The sequence below is a fragment of the Protopterus annectens genome, chromosome 8.part0 (assembly GCF_019279795.1).
Source record: "Protopterus annectens isolate FY-2018-M chromosome 8.part0, PAN1.0, whole genome shotgun sequence".
In the NCBI taxonomy this organism is placed as follows: Eukaryota; Metazoa; Chordata; order Ceratodontiformes; family Protopteridae; genus Protopterus; species Protopterus annectens.
Window position 1 is genome coordinate 1,190,675,770 of NC_056741.1, and position 14,487 is coordinate 1,190,690,256.

Here is a 14,487-nt window from a genome sequence, read left to right on the forward strand (position 1 = left end):
GGCGGGTTCAACTACCCTACCATTAACTGGGAAAACTCATGTGCCAATCTTTTGCTCAACATTTTCTGGAATTAATAAATTCCAATGCATTGGATCAACTTATCCACACCCCCACCAGGGGCAGCAGTATTCTAGACCTGGTCATTACCAACATGGGCAACTGGTGTTCCACACCAGAGGTCAATTCCTTTTTGGTCAGATCTGACCACAAGCTAATCACCCTAGACATCCACATCCCACCCCCCATTAGGGGAACCACTGTAAAAAATTTCTCCAAAGCCAACTTCATGCTTCATAAGACAGAAGTGGCAAATTTCACGACACCCATGCAGATGGACAATAGAGGTACAACTGGTGAATCCTACACAGATGCACTTTGTAAGCACTTACATCGCTAACAGAACCAAGATGCTATCCTCCAAAAAAAAGGAAGCCAATCTGGTGGTCCCCTGCCATAAACAAACTCTACAACAGAAGAAACTGTTGTAAAAAAGAGTAAAATCCCATGATTGGAGGAACTCCCTGGTCAGCCTCTGTAAGAAGCTGAGATCCCTCATAAAATCCTCCAAAGCTAGTTACGAAAATAAAATCTCCACTGATTCTAAAGACAATCACAAAGCTTTCTATAGCTATGTCAAGAATCTCAATGGCAACACTCAGATCTGCTCTGAGTTACAGCACAATGGCACTAAATATAGAGAACCAACTGATATTGACAACATCCTGGCAGATAGGTTCAGTGCTAATTTTACCCCCCTCTCACCTCCTAAAGGGCCAATCTCTATACCGGAGAATGCAAAGTTCCTGTAATCACAGGTGCACAGGTAAAAAATAAACACTCTCCAAAGCCAAGAACACAGCATCCATGGGACCCGACAACATCCCAGGCTGCGTTCTACACAAACTACAGAACGAACTGGCACCACACCTAAGTACCATGTTCAATCATAGCTTCACCTCAGGTTTTGTGCCCACTGAATGGTGCACAGTGATGATTATCCCACTCCACAAAGGGGGAGTCACCATGGACCCTGGGAACTACAGCCCTATTAGCCTGACGAGCCTGGTCTGCAAGGCTATGGAACTTATAAACAATGACATTGGTAATCTTCATACTCTGGACCCCACCCAGTTTGGCTTGTAAAAGGCAGATCATGTCTCCTAAACCTGATAGACTTCTTTGAAATGGTCATCAAAGCCGCAGATGAGGGTAAGGTGGTTCACACAGCCTATCTAGATCTCGCCAAGGCTTTCAACACCATCCTCCACTCTGGAATTATAGATAAACTCACTAAACTAGGTATTAATCCCTATGTCACAAGATGGGTTGCCAACTGGCTCATTGACAGAACCCACACTGTGAAAGTAGCACACACCAAATCCGACTTCAGACCAGTGACAAGTGGAGTACCACAGGGTTCAGTCCTGGGTCCTCTCCTGTTTGGTATCTACTTCTCTGAAGTACAGGCTAACACAGAAGGTCTTTTGGTAAAGAAGTTCGCAGATGACTGCAAACTAGGAGCCATAATCAAAACTCCCAACGATGTGGACATCCTACAAAAGGGCCTCACTGAGACAGATGCCTGGTGTCAAAGCCATGGCCTCAAGCTCAATGTCAAAAAGTACATTGTCATCCCTTTTGGTAAAAACTCTATACCCATGAACTAAAACATAGGCGGTGGTCTATTTAACACCGAAAGTGTGATACGAGACCTTGGGACATGGGTGGACAGTAGTCTCTCCTTTGATAATCACATTGCCACAGTAGTCAGGAAATCCTTCTACATGGCACACCTCATCACAAAAGGTTTCTCATCTAGGAAAAAAAGAGGTCATTGTTCCCCTCTACTCGTCACTCAGACCCATTATAGAATACAGTGCCCCTTTTGGTATGTACCTCAGAAGACATCTACAACCACTGGAAAGGCCGCAGAAATACCTCACAAAGAGAATTACTGGCCTCAAGCAGATGCCCTACGCAGACCATCTCAAAAAACTCCAGCTTTACTCCGTCACATATCACCTACTCAGAGGCGATCTCTGCCTAACATACAAAGCTATGTCAAACCCAGAGCTATTGGACATGCTCCACTTAAAGAAATCCCAATCCCTCTGAGCTACACGCTCTAGGGACCTAAACTTTGTCACCACAATAAACAGAACATGCTGGAGGGATAGATTCCTGCCCCAGAGACTTCCCATACTCTGGAACAAACTTCCTAGCTATATCAAACAAAGCTCCTCATTAGCAACCCCGGGGATCACTTCTGTGGCTCTGCTCGACAGGGGCACAGGAAAATTATTTTCTTGGGTGGCGAAAGCCAGGGTACCTTTTTGGCTAGGCTTATATAGGCCAATAGCCTAGTACCTACCTATGAACCTATGCTACTGGCTTAATTCATTTATTTATTTCTTCTAGTTATTACAGAGCAGTTTTGGTTCCTTAGAGTATGTTGAAACGATACAGGAAAAAGTTGAAGATTAAAAAAAAGAGAGAAAAAGTAGAAAAATTTTATCTGGATTGTGTGTTGAGTAAGGGATTGGTAGCAGTGAGGCAGCATGGAGCCCTTCACCCAGGAACAGGTGAGAGATGTGCTGTGCAGTACAATATGCAAAGGTATCTGTGAAAAAGTCCAACTACTGTTAAAATCCTCCCTAAAAATGATGCAGTCTAGAAAATACTAACCTAGATCATGTTTTTAAAATGTCCAGAGAAACTGTTTTTCTAAGTACTGATAAGCGCTGTTGACCTCCTCACATAAATAAGGAATTGGCAGCAAGCCTGTAAAATGGAATAAAGTTGAGACAGAATCCCTGGTAATCTGGCATAAGCATTTTCTTAGCATGTCACACATACATAGTCTTTGAAAAATCTTCTTTGATAGTTAACTTCTGTACCCTTATCTGTAATATATTAGTTCCAAGTCTTGATAAGGCAATACTGGGATTAATGCCAATTTAGCTATAGCAGTTTTAAGCATCGTTTCACATCCTTAAAGTGGTAAAATTGTTCAACTTGATTTCATCTTACTTTAAGAATGTAGGTGAGTCCAGGTTTATTGTCCTAATTGCAGTGTTAATATACAATCTGAACAGAAGGATTAATGATTTAAGTGAAAAGGAACGTATTTATCAAAATTCAGAAACATGTTTTGTAAAACTTTATTCATACTCAAACCATATACATAAACAAGAATACAGAGCAACAATCGTACCAGAAACATTATAAAAATCCAAAACAATAAAAATAAAACATCAGTAGTACTTTATCTGCAAACAGTCAGGTGTTGGCACCTTTCAATCATTTGCACAAACTGAGGTGTAAAATGGCCACAATATAGATCCAGATGAGATTGCAGGGATGCTAAACCCTATCATTCTCAGATTTAACATGACATTAGTTGGGGTAACACTGTCATCATAAATTAAATGATACATCATAGACACAGTTTCTGACAAATGTTAAGCACTTCACTGAGTAAGGCCTGACTCTTAAGTAATGAATGGACAGCCACAGTGGCTGCAGTAGCCAGAGCTACCTATATTTTCAATAGAGTTAATTTAAAAAAGCCCATAACCCTAGGTCCAGATTACTCCACTGAGTGCAGGCCATGATGGGAAATCCTGAAAGCATTAATGGCATTACCCACCTCCTCTTGACACACATTAAATCCTTAAGAAAAGGAACTCAACAACACCAAAATGAAAACTTTGGTAAAGATACCAGTATTGGTAAATCTTCTCAAACGTAAACTCTTAACAAAACTAGCAAATCTGACACTAACATCCAGGTTGACTGGACAAAGATGTGCAGTCCTTGGTCAAAAAGGACTCAAGAAATATGTCTGTTTCATAAGAGAGATGATAAACATATAGTGCAAACGTGTATCATAGCATATATTTTATAATGTGGATGGTAACACAGAAAAATTGTAACAGTTTTAATCCTGTGCTATAACATTTCCTTAAATGTACTGTTCGCTGTAAAAGGGTATAGTAAGTTTAAACACACAAGTGACTTCTGCAAGGCTTGCAACTGATAGGATTTCTCAAACTACTCTCTCATTGCATTCTGTGCAGTGCTAAGCAATATGTCTTGTATACACTTAGCTGTCTTATGTGCAGTGCTAAGAAATATGTCTTGTATACACTTACCTGCCTTAACCATAAGGTCATAAGAAACTGAAACAGTAGAAAACAATAATAGAACCACAGGGAAATGTGCTAAATATTTAAAACCAGATGTCTAAAACCTTATTTTCATGTGCATTTCTTTTACAGTGGAATGTGCAGAAAAGAAACTCTGGGGATGTGGACACTGAGGGTGTTAATACATGCATTGATGAATTTTTTTCTAAGAATCTAAGCATTACATTAAAAGAATTTGTCTATGTCATTTTTGTTTCTCTTTAAGGAAATGAAAACTATTATTAGAAGGACTAAACGATGTAATATTCAAGCTACAGTGTACAATGGAAGGCATTTTTCACAGAAGACATATATATAACTATAAGCTAAATTACTTTGCCACAAGATCATAGAATGTTGCTGAGACTGTCCTGAGTTTGACAGTTTTCTGAGACATTTGACATTACTGTCAAAAGTAGGAACATGCTGTCCCAGGGTGGGAGTTACAAATGACGTTGATACACACCCAGTTAAAAGTTTCAGTTTTGCTTCCAGTGTATATAACACATATAGGGCTTTGTATTCTTTATTAAATCTCAGCAAGAGTATTGTTTTTTCAGTTTTTAACTAAAGATAGATACTCTGCACGAAGCAGCTTATAAAACTCTCAGAGCCAAGCCTATATTTTGTGCGTTAGTAAGTGGTCATGTGATTCTATATGAGGGTATTCCTTACTTGGTACTATTAGGTTGTAGCAGTAACTACCCGATTTGTACTATGTTGTGTAATTGCCCATTATCCAGCCAGGTACAGCATTCTCCTTGTTTAGCTTCTGATTTCCATTGGTACTGTAGTCGAGAGAGAGTCGTGTAATGTTACACTCATACTGTTCAAAGGAATAGCCACTCCTAAAATAAAACAGGAATTAAGTGCAAGTGGTCAGCCGATGTCTTTAAACAAAGTAATCATTTCTTGTAACACTGCAGTAGCAAACTGTAGCAGGAAGAGGTGCAGCCATCCTTCCTATCACCGTGTAATTAAACAATACTGTTAGTATCATCTGTGGCTACTGACAGTGTGTGAGAAGCAGAACCAATTACAGGAGGGGAGGCTAATCAAAGCTTAGGTACATTCAAGCAAACCATATGTTTCTGTGCTGACTCAGCTTGAAGGCACTGAGAAGGCACAGACAGGGAAATTAAATCACCCCGTTACTGTACTACACACACACTTCAAACAAGAAAACATATATTTTCACTTTCCACTACACTTAATGTGTATAGGCAGCAGTGACATCTGGCAGCAGGCCCCAGCAAACAGTTGACAGGACTAGCTGCTGTAATAACATAAACCAGCTACTAGCCTAGAAAAAGGTGAAACTTGTTTAACTCCGAGATCTAAAGGATACTTCAAAAGCAGTTATTGCAGCTGAGGATTACATACAGGTCTGTTAGACACCATGCTAGTCACAACAAGCACAGAAATATAAAAGCACTCCAAAAGACATCTGTTTCTAGTCCTCTTTTATAATTCCAGTACAAAAATAAATGAAAGCAATGCACAGCAAAATCTATTCCCAAAGCTAGATGCTTACAGTGTTAGCTGATGTGGCATTTCTTGTAATGTAGCTTTGTACATGGACATTTATTTAATGAGTACGGTTTAGGGCATTTTCTTTAAATGATACAGCTTGTGAAATTTAACTCCTTAAACTGGCCTGGTGCATGAAAACTTGCAAAACGATATCACACAACACATATTAGAATACGCTTGGGGTAGATGATCAAGATGCAAAGCACAACTAGGTTACTGCAATCACATCATAGTATCAAGTGCAGGGTTTGTTCATTTCAGCTGTGATATCCATAGAAAGCATACATTTCCAAACACCTAGTACATGGAATCAGATTTTTTGCCTTTTTTTTTTCCAAGTTTGGGATATGGAATTGTACTAAACTATTTATGTTCTGCTGTCATACATTGACCACTCATTACTTTAAAAACAAATGTCCTCAACATTTAATTAGAGTGAATGACCCAAGTGACAAAATGTAAATACTCCTGTCTTCCTTTTTAGGAAATATGATTACATGGTATAATGTTAGCTGGAAAAGAACACCACTATAAAAGTTAGTGCATCAAAGTTCTTACTGTTTGTTAAACTATCACCTGTAAAATGCCTTGTCTGTCTTACTTGATCTATCCATTGCCTGCCTTCTCTTCTGCAAACATTTGTGGTTGATCTCAGATATAATCTGCTCTTACTGCTGGACCTTGCAAATACCTAATCCTTACTTCTGGGCCTCAGGTATTCCAAAACAATGAACTATTAGTAAGTTCATCCCTTTCTTGTGGGTCCCATCCTTGTGTGTACACAAACCATAACATACATGAAGACCCACATTTACAGCTGCACTTTACTCATAGGCCTCAGACTTGCACAAAGCATGAATCAGATGTGGACCTCATTACTACCTGAACTTTACTACTGGGCCTCACAACTCCCATACCATTTTTTCTTAGGGTGGACACCAGATTTGGCAGATTAGTCCCCAAATAGTGTTTTATTCAAACCAAAGAAAGTCTGAAAAGGTTTTAGTAGTAAACAACATCTGTTCTGAAAGTGTGTTCTAACACAATTATTTCCACTCCACCTTATATCTGGCATTGTGTTAGTAATATGAAGTTAAGCAAGTGAACAATCTCCCTGCAACGGTGAGCAGATACACAACAGCACTGCTCTTGACACATACTGCTAAGGTAAGGGGGTTCTACAATTACTTATCAAAGTGACACAGTATGCTTAAGAACATTAGAACACAATGAACAGCAGAATAAAGACAGGCAGGACCCTTCCAGAGTGTATGATTAGTGGAGCTAGTATATTCCAGAGTGTATGAATAGTGGAGCTAGTATCAAAATATATATGTATGTACACGTGCATGCAATGTACCTATACAGAGCCCACATCGGGGGTGATAACAGCACTGTAGCTTGTTTTACTGTTGCAGCACAAGGACTTATGGTACAGGTACAGATAAAGGCTCATGAGAACAGTACAGTAAGGTTAGTGCTGAATGCAACCAATGCACCTGTCTGCTAATAAGGGAGACACTGCAGAACTGTGAATGCAGTGCAGTCAGAAAATCATTGAAAAAAAGACTTCAGTGGCAGAGTGTCTCTACTGCAGCACAACAGGATTGAACAGTAAAATTCATATGTAACCAAGCAAAAAATATTATAGGGCAAAACATTGCATCAGAACTAGTATAGAATTTACTGTGAAAATCAGCGCTAAGTGACAGCATTACTAAAATCACAGACAGAGAGATTCTGTCAAGGGTTTTATAACAAAAGGGCAAGAGAAGAGAACAGCCATGCTGGTACAGTACAGACAACATAAAACAGAAGAGTTTATACTAGTAACAAGAGGGAAACACTGAGCCCACTGAAACTGAACACAAGCTCTAGTAACAACAGGGAAAACACTGAGCCCACTGAAACTGAACACAAGCTCCCAAAACTAGTAACAACAGGGAAACACTGAGCCCACTGAAACTGAACACAAGCTCCCAAAACTAGTAACAACAGGAAAACACTGAGCCCACTGAAACTGAACACAAGCTCTAGTAACAACAGGGAAACACTGAGCCCACTGAAACTGAACACAAGCTCCCAAAACTAGTAACAACAGGGAAACACTGAGCCCACTGAAACTGAACACAAGCTCCCAAAACTAGTAACAACAGGGAAAACACTGAGCCCACTGAAACTGAACACAAGCTCCCAAAACTAGTAACAACAGGGAAACACTGAGCCCACTGAAACTGAACACAAGCTCCCAAAATAACATGAGCTGCTACTACTGCATTTAACTTATGTTGTCCTGTTTTCCAGCCTGAATCATATGGACACCTCTTGCTAAGGTATTACATACCTTGCAGCTATCATGTCATGCTCAGGTGTACAGCTGAGAACATAATAGTTAATCATACAGCAGCAGAGAAAGAAGAATATTGAAACAGAGCTTAAACAGTAAACTACCATTAAAGTATTCATACAGCCTGCATTCATTTCCCAATGAGATTGTGGGATACACAGATTGCCATCTAAAACTTACTGTAGGCTACACTAATGTAACAGTTGTCAAAATTTGTGTGCTGTAAATCTGAGTACTAAGCATTATAGTCAGACAAATTATAATGACACATTATATTAAACTTGATTAAACAGAATCTATATAAAAATGCCCACCAAGCCTGTTTCGTGATTCATTTCTTGCAAAACATTAGCTCAGTAGAGATCATCCCATGATATTTGGGTTTCCAAAGCAGAAAGAAACATTTATTAATGGATGTGGGAAGCAGGAAGGCAGCATCACATGTAGAAGGCTGTGCTGAGTGGAAATGCCACAATGGCAGGAGGTGAAAATGTGCAGCTGCTGGACATTGTGATGAGGCATACATAATCAACAGGTACAAAGAGTGGGGGAGCACCTCACAGGCAGGAAAGTAAAGGTATAAGCTAGATGAGACCTTACAGCTAAGAATAAAGGTGTAACTTTGTGAAGGTGACATGCTACTAAGCACAGGTAAGTATGCAAACGCACTCAGAATTTCCTTAAGGATCCAATCACTTGTAATGACATATGCTCACACTTTAACTCATATGCCTTACAAGTATAAAGTAGGAAGGGGGTTTAGCAGTCAGTGAAAGATAACATGCCAGCTTTGGCTGCAACAACTCTGTTTCTGCATTTCATATACAACTGCTAGATAAGCTTCAGTATAGATTCCTTGTCAAAGTAAAAACATTCTAATGTCTGTAAATCTACTAGTCTTACACTAAACAGATTAATAAAGGAATACAGAAAAGCAATGCATTCATCCACAACCAGAGTACCTTCACAAACAGAAGAGACATCACACACTTTATAAAATAATAAACATTATATACAGATAGTTTTCAAAAAGTGTTATAAGCATCCAGAGGATATTTCTTTGCTAGACTGGCATAGTCCAACTTAGTGGCAGAAAAATCAGTAGGACATCTTTTCCAGTTGTGATCAATTTTTGGTAAGGCTGTTCTTTGTCTGTCTTAACATAATGTTAGTGTTCTGTGCACACAGAACAACTGCTGTATGTCACAAAAGGAAAGGGGAAGAATATATTACAACACACAGGAAATTACTTTTTGCTTGGGATATATTACAAGGACCCGGAAGTGACATCACAGCTTTGACATTTAACAAATGGTTGACAGTTGATTTGGTTTCTAAGGTACTGCTGGACTTCGAGAATGAATGGGAGCCTTGGACATTCCAGAATCACATCGACACTTCAGACTGGCATGCACCGAACAGTATGTACAGTAGCAAAACAACAAAAAAAAGCACTATTTTGGATTACAGTAAGGTGTTTGCTTTTGCAGTTTTCTGAAAATGAAAACCATCTGCTGTTTCTGAACACATGACACACAGCAGTTTTACTGAAACAGCAGGAGCATGCGTCGTCTTTTTCTTCTTCTTGGTGCATGGGCAGAACACAAGGAGCATGGATTGTGCTATGATTCTGTACCAATTCTGTGCAGCAGTTTCGGCACTGTTGTAAAAGAAGCAGAAAACACAACATAGTAAGAAACCGCATGTTACCAGGTGAGAACCTTCCCCTACCATCTAATTTCTTGACCTCCAAAATTACTTAATTATTCCAAGGCAAACAAATTTAAAATGATCAGATACTAGGAAATGGCTTTGATTTAGTTCCTTATGATTTACAGATTTCAGGACACAGATTAAGTGGTAGGTTCAACGTTTGTTTTATTCAACTATAGCAATACATACTTGATTAAGAACATCACATAAAATCAGTCCAGGTGTACAATCCATTAATATATGTGCTATTGTTTATACAGCTATGTTAATCAGCTATTTATACATATATTAATGTGAATGTCATAGCTGCATAAACAATACAATATTACCAGTGAACTAGTGTAGTTCTTGTAAGTCAATGAGGTTACAATACTTAATCTATGCAAACAGGTTAAGGGAGCTCTCACTGTATATTTAATTTATTTCTTTCACATTTGTTTACCGGGAAAGTCCAGCTGGGGCAGAGCCCATTTTTCAGAAGAAGCCCACTCTGGTTTCCTCCCACATGCCAAAGACACGCATCTGAAGCTTTCTTTGTGGGCTTCTTCTGAAAAATGGGCTCTGCCCCAGCTGGACTTTCCCGGTAAACAAATGTGAAAGAAATAAATTAAATATACAGTGAGAGCTCCCTTAACCTGTTTGCATAGATTAAGTATTGTAACCTCATTGACTTACATTTTGTGGTCTTTTGTAGTTTCAGTAGTTATACAAGGTATTTTATTAGGCAAATACAAAAAATTCCTTGATCATTTTTACTTCTGTCAGATGTTGAGTTCAGTATAACAAGTTGTCCCTGCTGGCTCTGTCAGATGTTGAGTTCAGTATAACAAGTTGTCCCTGCTGGCTTCCAAACCAATCTAAAGACATTCTGAATAAGGCTAAGACTGTCAGCTATAGTATACTTGCGTCACTTATGAGATTGCGCATTCTTAGTATACGGCATTCTTAGTATACGGCAATCAATTTTATAATCATGTTCACAAAATTCTTTCCAAAACAGAAAGTAATAACGTTCCACTGCACCAATGAACTCATTACTGTTGTCAAGAGCAGTGTTAAGTGTAGAGTTCTCTGCTGCACCATTGCATTTGTAATTAAGGTAACACTGTTTCTCATGTTGCAATCATCCTGTGTATTTTGTTATCTACAAGTATCTCGTGAAAAAATAATATTAACGAGACTGATTCTGTGCCCTATGGTATTCTATTGGCAGTGCACACAAAGCATGATACTGTTCTCCTAACTCTGTGCTCAGTTAAATAAAACATTTTAGTCTCATTTCATATACAAGATGTAATTTTCACTACTTTAGCTTATTATATACATCAGCACATGGGATTATGTCACATGCTATTCTAACATACATACATGTTGTGTGAAGTGTCAGACCATCACTCATCAGAGTTATTTAAAGCAGACTAGTAAATTAAGAAAGCCGGACCTTGCATTCACAAAGCTGTGTCAATCTTATTCTACAAGCAGGGGGTCTTCCTGTTCTGTCTGTAACAGATCTAATAATACCTGTCCCATTACTTTGAAAAAGATGTATAGTGAAATGACAGAATGCTGTTTGCCTGGATTTGAAGTATTAAAAGTATTTGAAATACTGTCAGGTAAAATACAGTTAGCATTATTTACTTTATTATATTTAGGATTGAGTGAAATAAGGTCAGAACAAAACTCTTTAATAAAAAAGGGTATTTTCAGATTAACCTGAAACTTGTTTTTTGGGTGGAGGGTAAATTCCCTGATATGGCCATGCACACTGACACCACTTACCCTAATGTATCTCTTGTACTTATGCTTATGTTGTAGTACCTTTTGAAAATCAGTTTCTTTCCTGCAGCAGACCCATAGCTGGATTATCTGGCACCCTATGCAATTCCCCTAACTGGTACCCCCCCCCCCCATTGAAAGCCATAAAAAGCAATATCAGTACTTCAATTGGGAAGTTGCAACCCCCCAGCTTCATAAATCAATGTCAGTGCTACAATCTGGCCCATTAGCAACCGCCTCTAACAACTTGCATCCAGGGAAGCCACCCTTTCACTGTTCCACACCCATGGGTCTGTCTTGCAGTATGACTTCATTCTAATAGGCTATTTTGGAACACTTGGTCTTGATGATATGTCCTACCCACAATTTTGAGTGTCTGTTTCCTTTTTTGTTTGTATTATTTTTTGCTCCTTACAATCTGTAGCACCATAACCATCACTACATGGCTGTCTTGTAGTATTCCTACAAGTACTTTGCCAGAAATGCTCCATATGAATGATATCACCATTATTCCTGTAACTGGCAGATACAGTATTCCCAGTGGAGGCAATGACTAAGAGGAGCACTTAGATAATCAGTACTGTGGTGGAAGACAGCCTAGCTCTCCTCTTGACATTGACATCTGACCATCAGCCACTGCTTGTAATGAGCCATGGTTTATGGTCATCTCTGCCGCACCAGTAAGTGGAGACCCCTCCAAAGCCTGCCCGAATTCTAGTCCGGCTGCCATGCAGCCATAACACAGTTATTTGTACTAAGTCACAGCCGCCACAATGGTTACAGAATGGTACACCAACAGCGGTGCCCTCTGCCATATTTTCCCCTGAACAGAAACAAGCAAGCAAAGCCCAGACATTCCTATCTTTCTTCATGCCAACTTCAACAGCTGCTTGAGCTGCAAATCAACCTTGGATCACCTGGCTCATAGTCAGTGAATTACCCCCTGTGTCTCACAGCTGACTTCATTCAAGTCCACTTTCATACCATTTCCCTTGATAAGTGTGTATTATCTGACGGCTCTAAATCTGTTTATCTCCATTTTCTTTTTTTTTGCTGCTTTAACATGGTCAATGTCTTTGTTGTTGAGTACAGTTCTAGTATCTATAAAGTGTTCATAAAAAATATGTAGTGTATTAAGCATGGTGATTAAACTCTGATATTCAGAAAAAATGCAAAACACTTAAGCTCCAGAGTGATGTGCAATCTGACCTTAACAATTGTTAAACACCCCCTGTCTTCCACTCAGCACTAACATCTGCCTATACCTCCTAGCAAATTACAGCACCAGAGCAAAAGATTTGTTTCTGCCTGATGTCCACACCCTTAACATGTCAATAACCTTCTGTAAAAAAAAAAATCTTAGAAACTAGAATAATAAAATTGTGTTAGCCTGCATAATGTGAAAGACAAACTTTGACACTGAAATGTATGACATTATTTAGTGAATTTAATCCTCAGTCGTTTGTCTGAAACCCACAGATTTTATGAGGAATAGACCAAAATTATGAAGCAATAATGTGGACATTCTCTGAAAATCTAGACTTCTGAGAGGCATTATAGATGAGTATAAACTTAATAGACTGCATTACTCTCTTGACAGTGCTAAGTGTTCTACAGATTTGAAAGTCAACAAAACACTTAACAGATTTTGTTTTGCCCTGTAACTAATAGTACATAGAGCAGATAAAGCTCCATCCACTACAATGAATTATGATTATCTCACAGATGGTAACCTTAAATTATTTGTTTTTGACATGGATGCCAAGATTCACTTGTCATGCTACTCTCTCAAGGAAAATCTCTTGGGATCCATGTCTCAAACAGGTTATCGACGAGCCAATCGTAATCCAATATATTCTACATGGTCTTGTTTTCTGTTGTAAAGAGTGCTGATTTTGTTAGCTCCATCACACAGGCAATGAACAGGTGTACAGGGAAGGTACTGTGCCCTCCTTTGGTGATGGATCTCACGTGTTTCTCAACAAGGATGCACGTAACCTTCATGACTGCCTGAGTAACAGCTCCCCCACACACACACCTGGCTCTAATGGATCTGGAAGTGATTTCTAGTACAATTGGAATAAATAGGCTGTAATCTGACTGGGGGTAGGCTTGATGGTTATCGGATACAAGGGGCAAAACACACAAGAAAAATGTTACACCACAATGTACTGTGCTTGTTCATGTATGCTAATATGCATGAGCATTAGTTGCTATATTGGACATTTAGCAAATTCCACATAAGCAGTGAATTTCCCTCAATGTGTTGGGCCATGGATGAAAATTTACCAGAACTGTCGTCCTTATTTTATCAGAAAAAGTTAAAATTACAAAGTCAAAGAGTAGTGCATAGGGCTTGGTTGGGCTTGCCCATTCATTCTTTGCCAATATACAATAGTACAATACAACAGTTTCCTCACTGTAGCATGACAATGCACTGCTACATTTTAATGACAGGTAGCAAAAGCTTTCACTGTAGAATTATAATTAAGAAGACTGTAATACCTTTCGTTGTACAGTTCTGACTGCTCACCTGTTCTGCTTATTGTTTCCCAGACTTTGCACCTAGCAGTCCAGCCTCCTCATTTGGTCTGTCATTCTTCATCTCAACGACTATATCTTCCGTCTTTCCTTCTGCAGTAGTACTGTAGGCACATCATTAAGAGATGGTCAGCAGTTGTAGCAATATCTTAATGCCTTATGTCAACAGTGTAAGGAAGAAGGGCTGGGATATACTCACAGTGACGACTTCTCTTGTCGGCCACAAGGCAGCTTTTTACTTTTGTGCAGAAAGTAGAGGAGACCAACAATCACTAGGAGCAGTACAACAGAAACAACGACTGCAATGACGGCCACACTACTACCTGTTCCTGTTTGATGGTCAGCTACAAAACAGACAAGCAAATATCAAAGTTAATCATAAAGGAAGC

At 39.1% G+C, this 14,487-nt stretch overlaps 1 protein-coding gene across 3 annotated transcripts in view; it reads right to left on the minus strand.

The window, feature by feature from the left end:
• Window positions 1–3,146: 3,146 nt before the first annotated feature.
• Window positions 3,147–14,487, minus strand: part of BCAM (basal cell adhesion molecule (Lutheran blood group)) — a 500,114-nt gene continuing 488,773 nt past the window's right edge. For all 3 annotated transcript variants that reach the window (XM_044080674.1, XM_044080675.1, XM_044080676.1), the window contains 3 exons: window positions 14,298–14,442; window positions 14,091–14,202; window positions 3,147–9,728 (listed from right to left, as the gene is read on the minus strand). In XM_044080674.1, coding sequence (XP_043936609.1) covers window positions 14,100–14,202; window positions 14,298–14,442 — 248 coding nt within the window. In that variant the 3' untranslated portion in view covers window positions 3,147–9,728; window positions 14,091–14,099. The remainder of the gene's footprint in view (window positions 9,729–14,090; window positions 14,203–14,297; window positions 14,443–14,487) is intronic.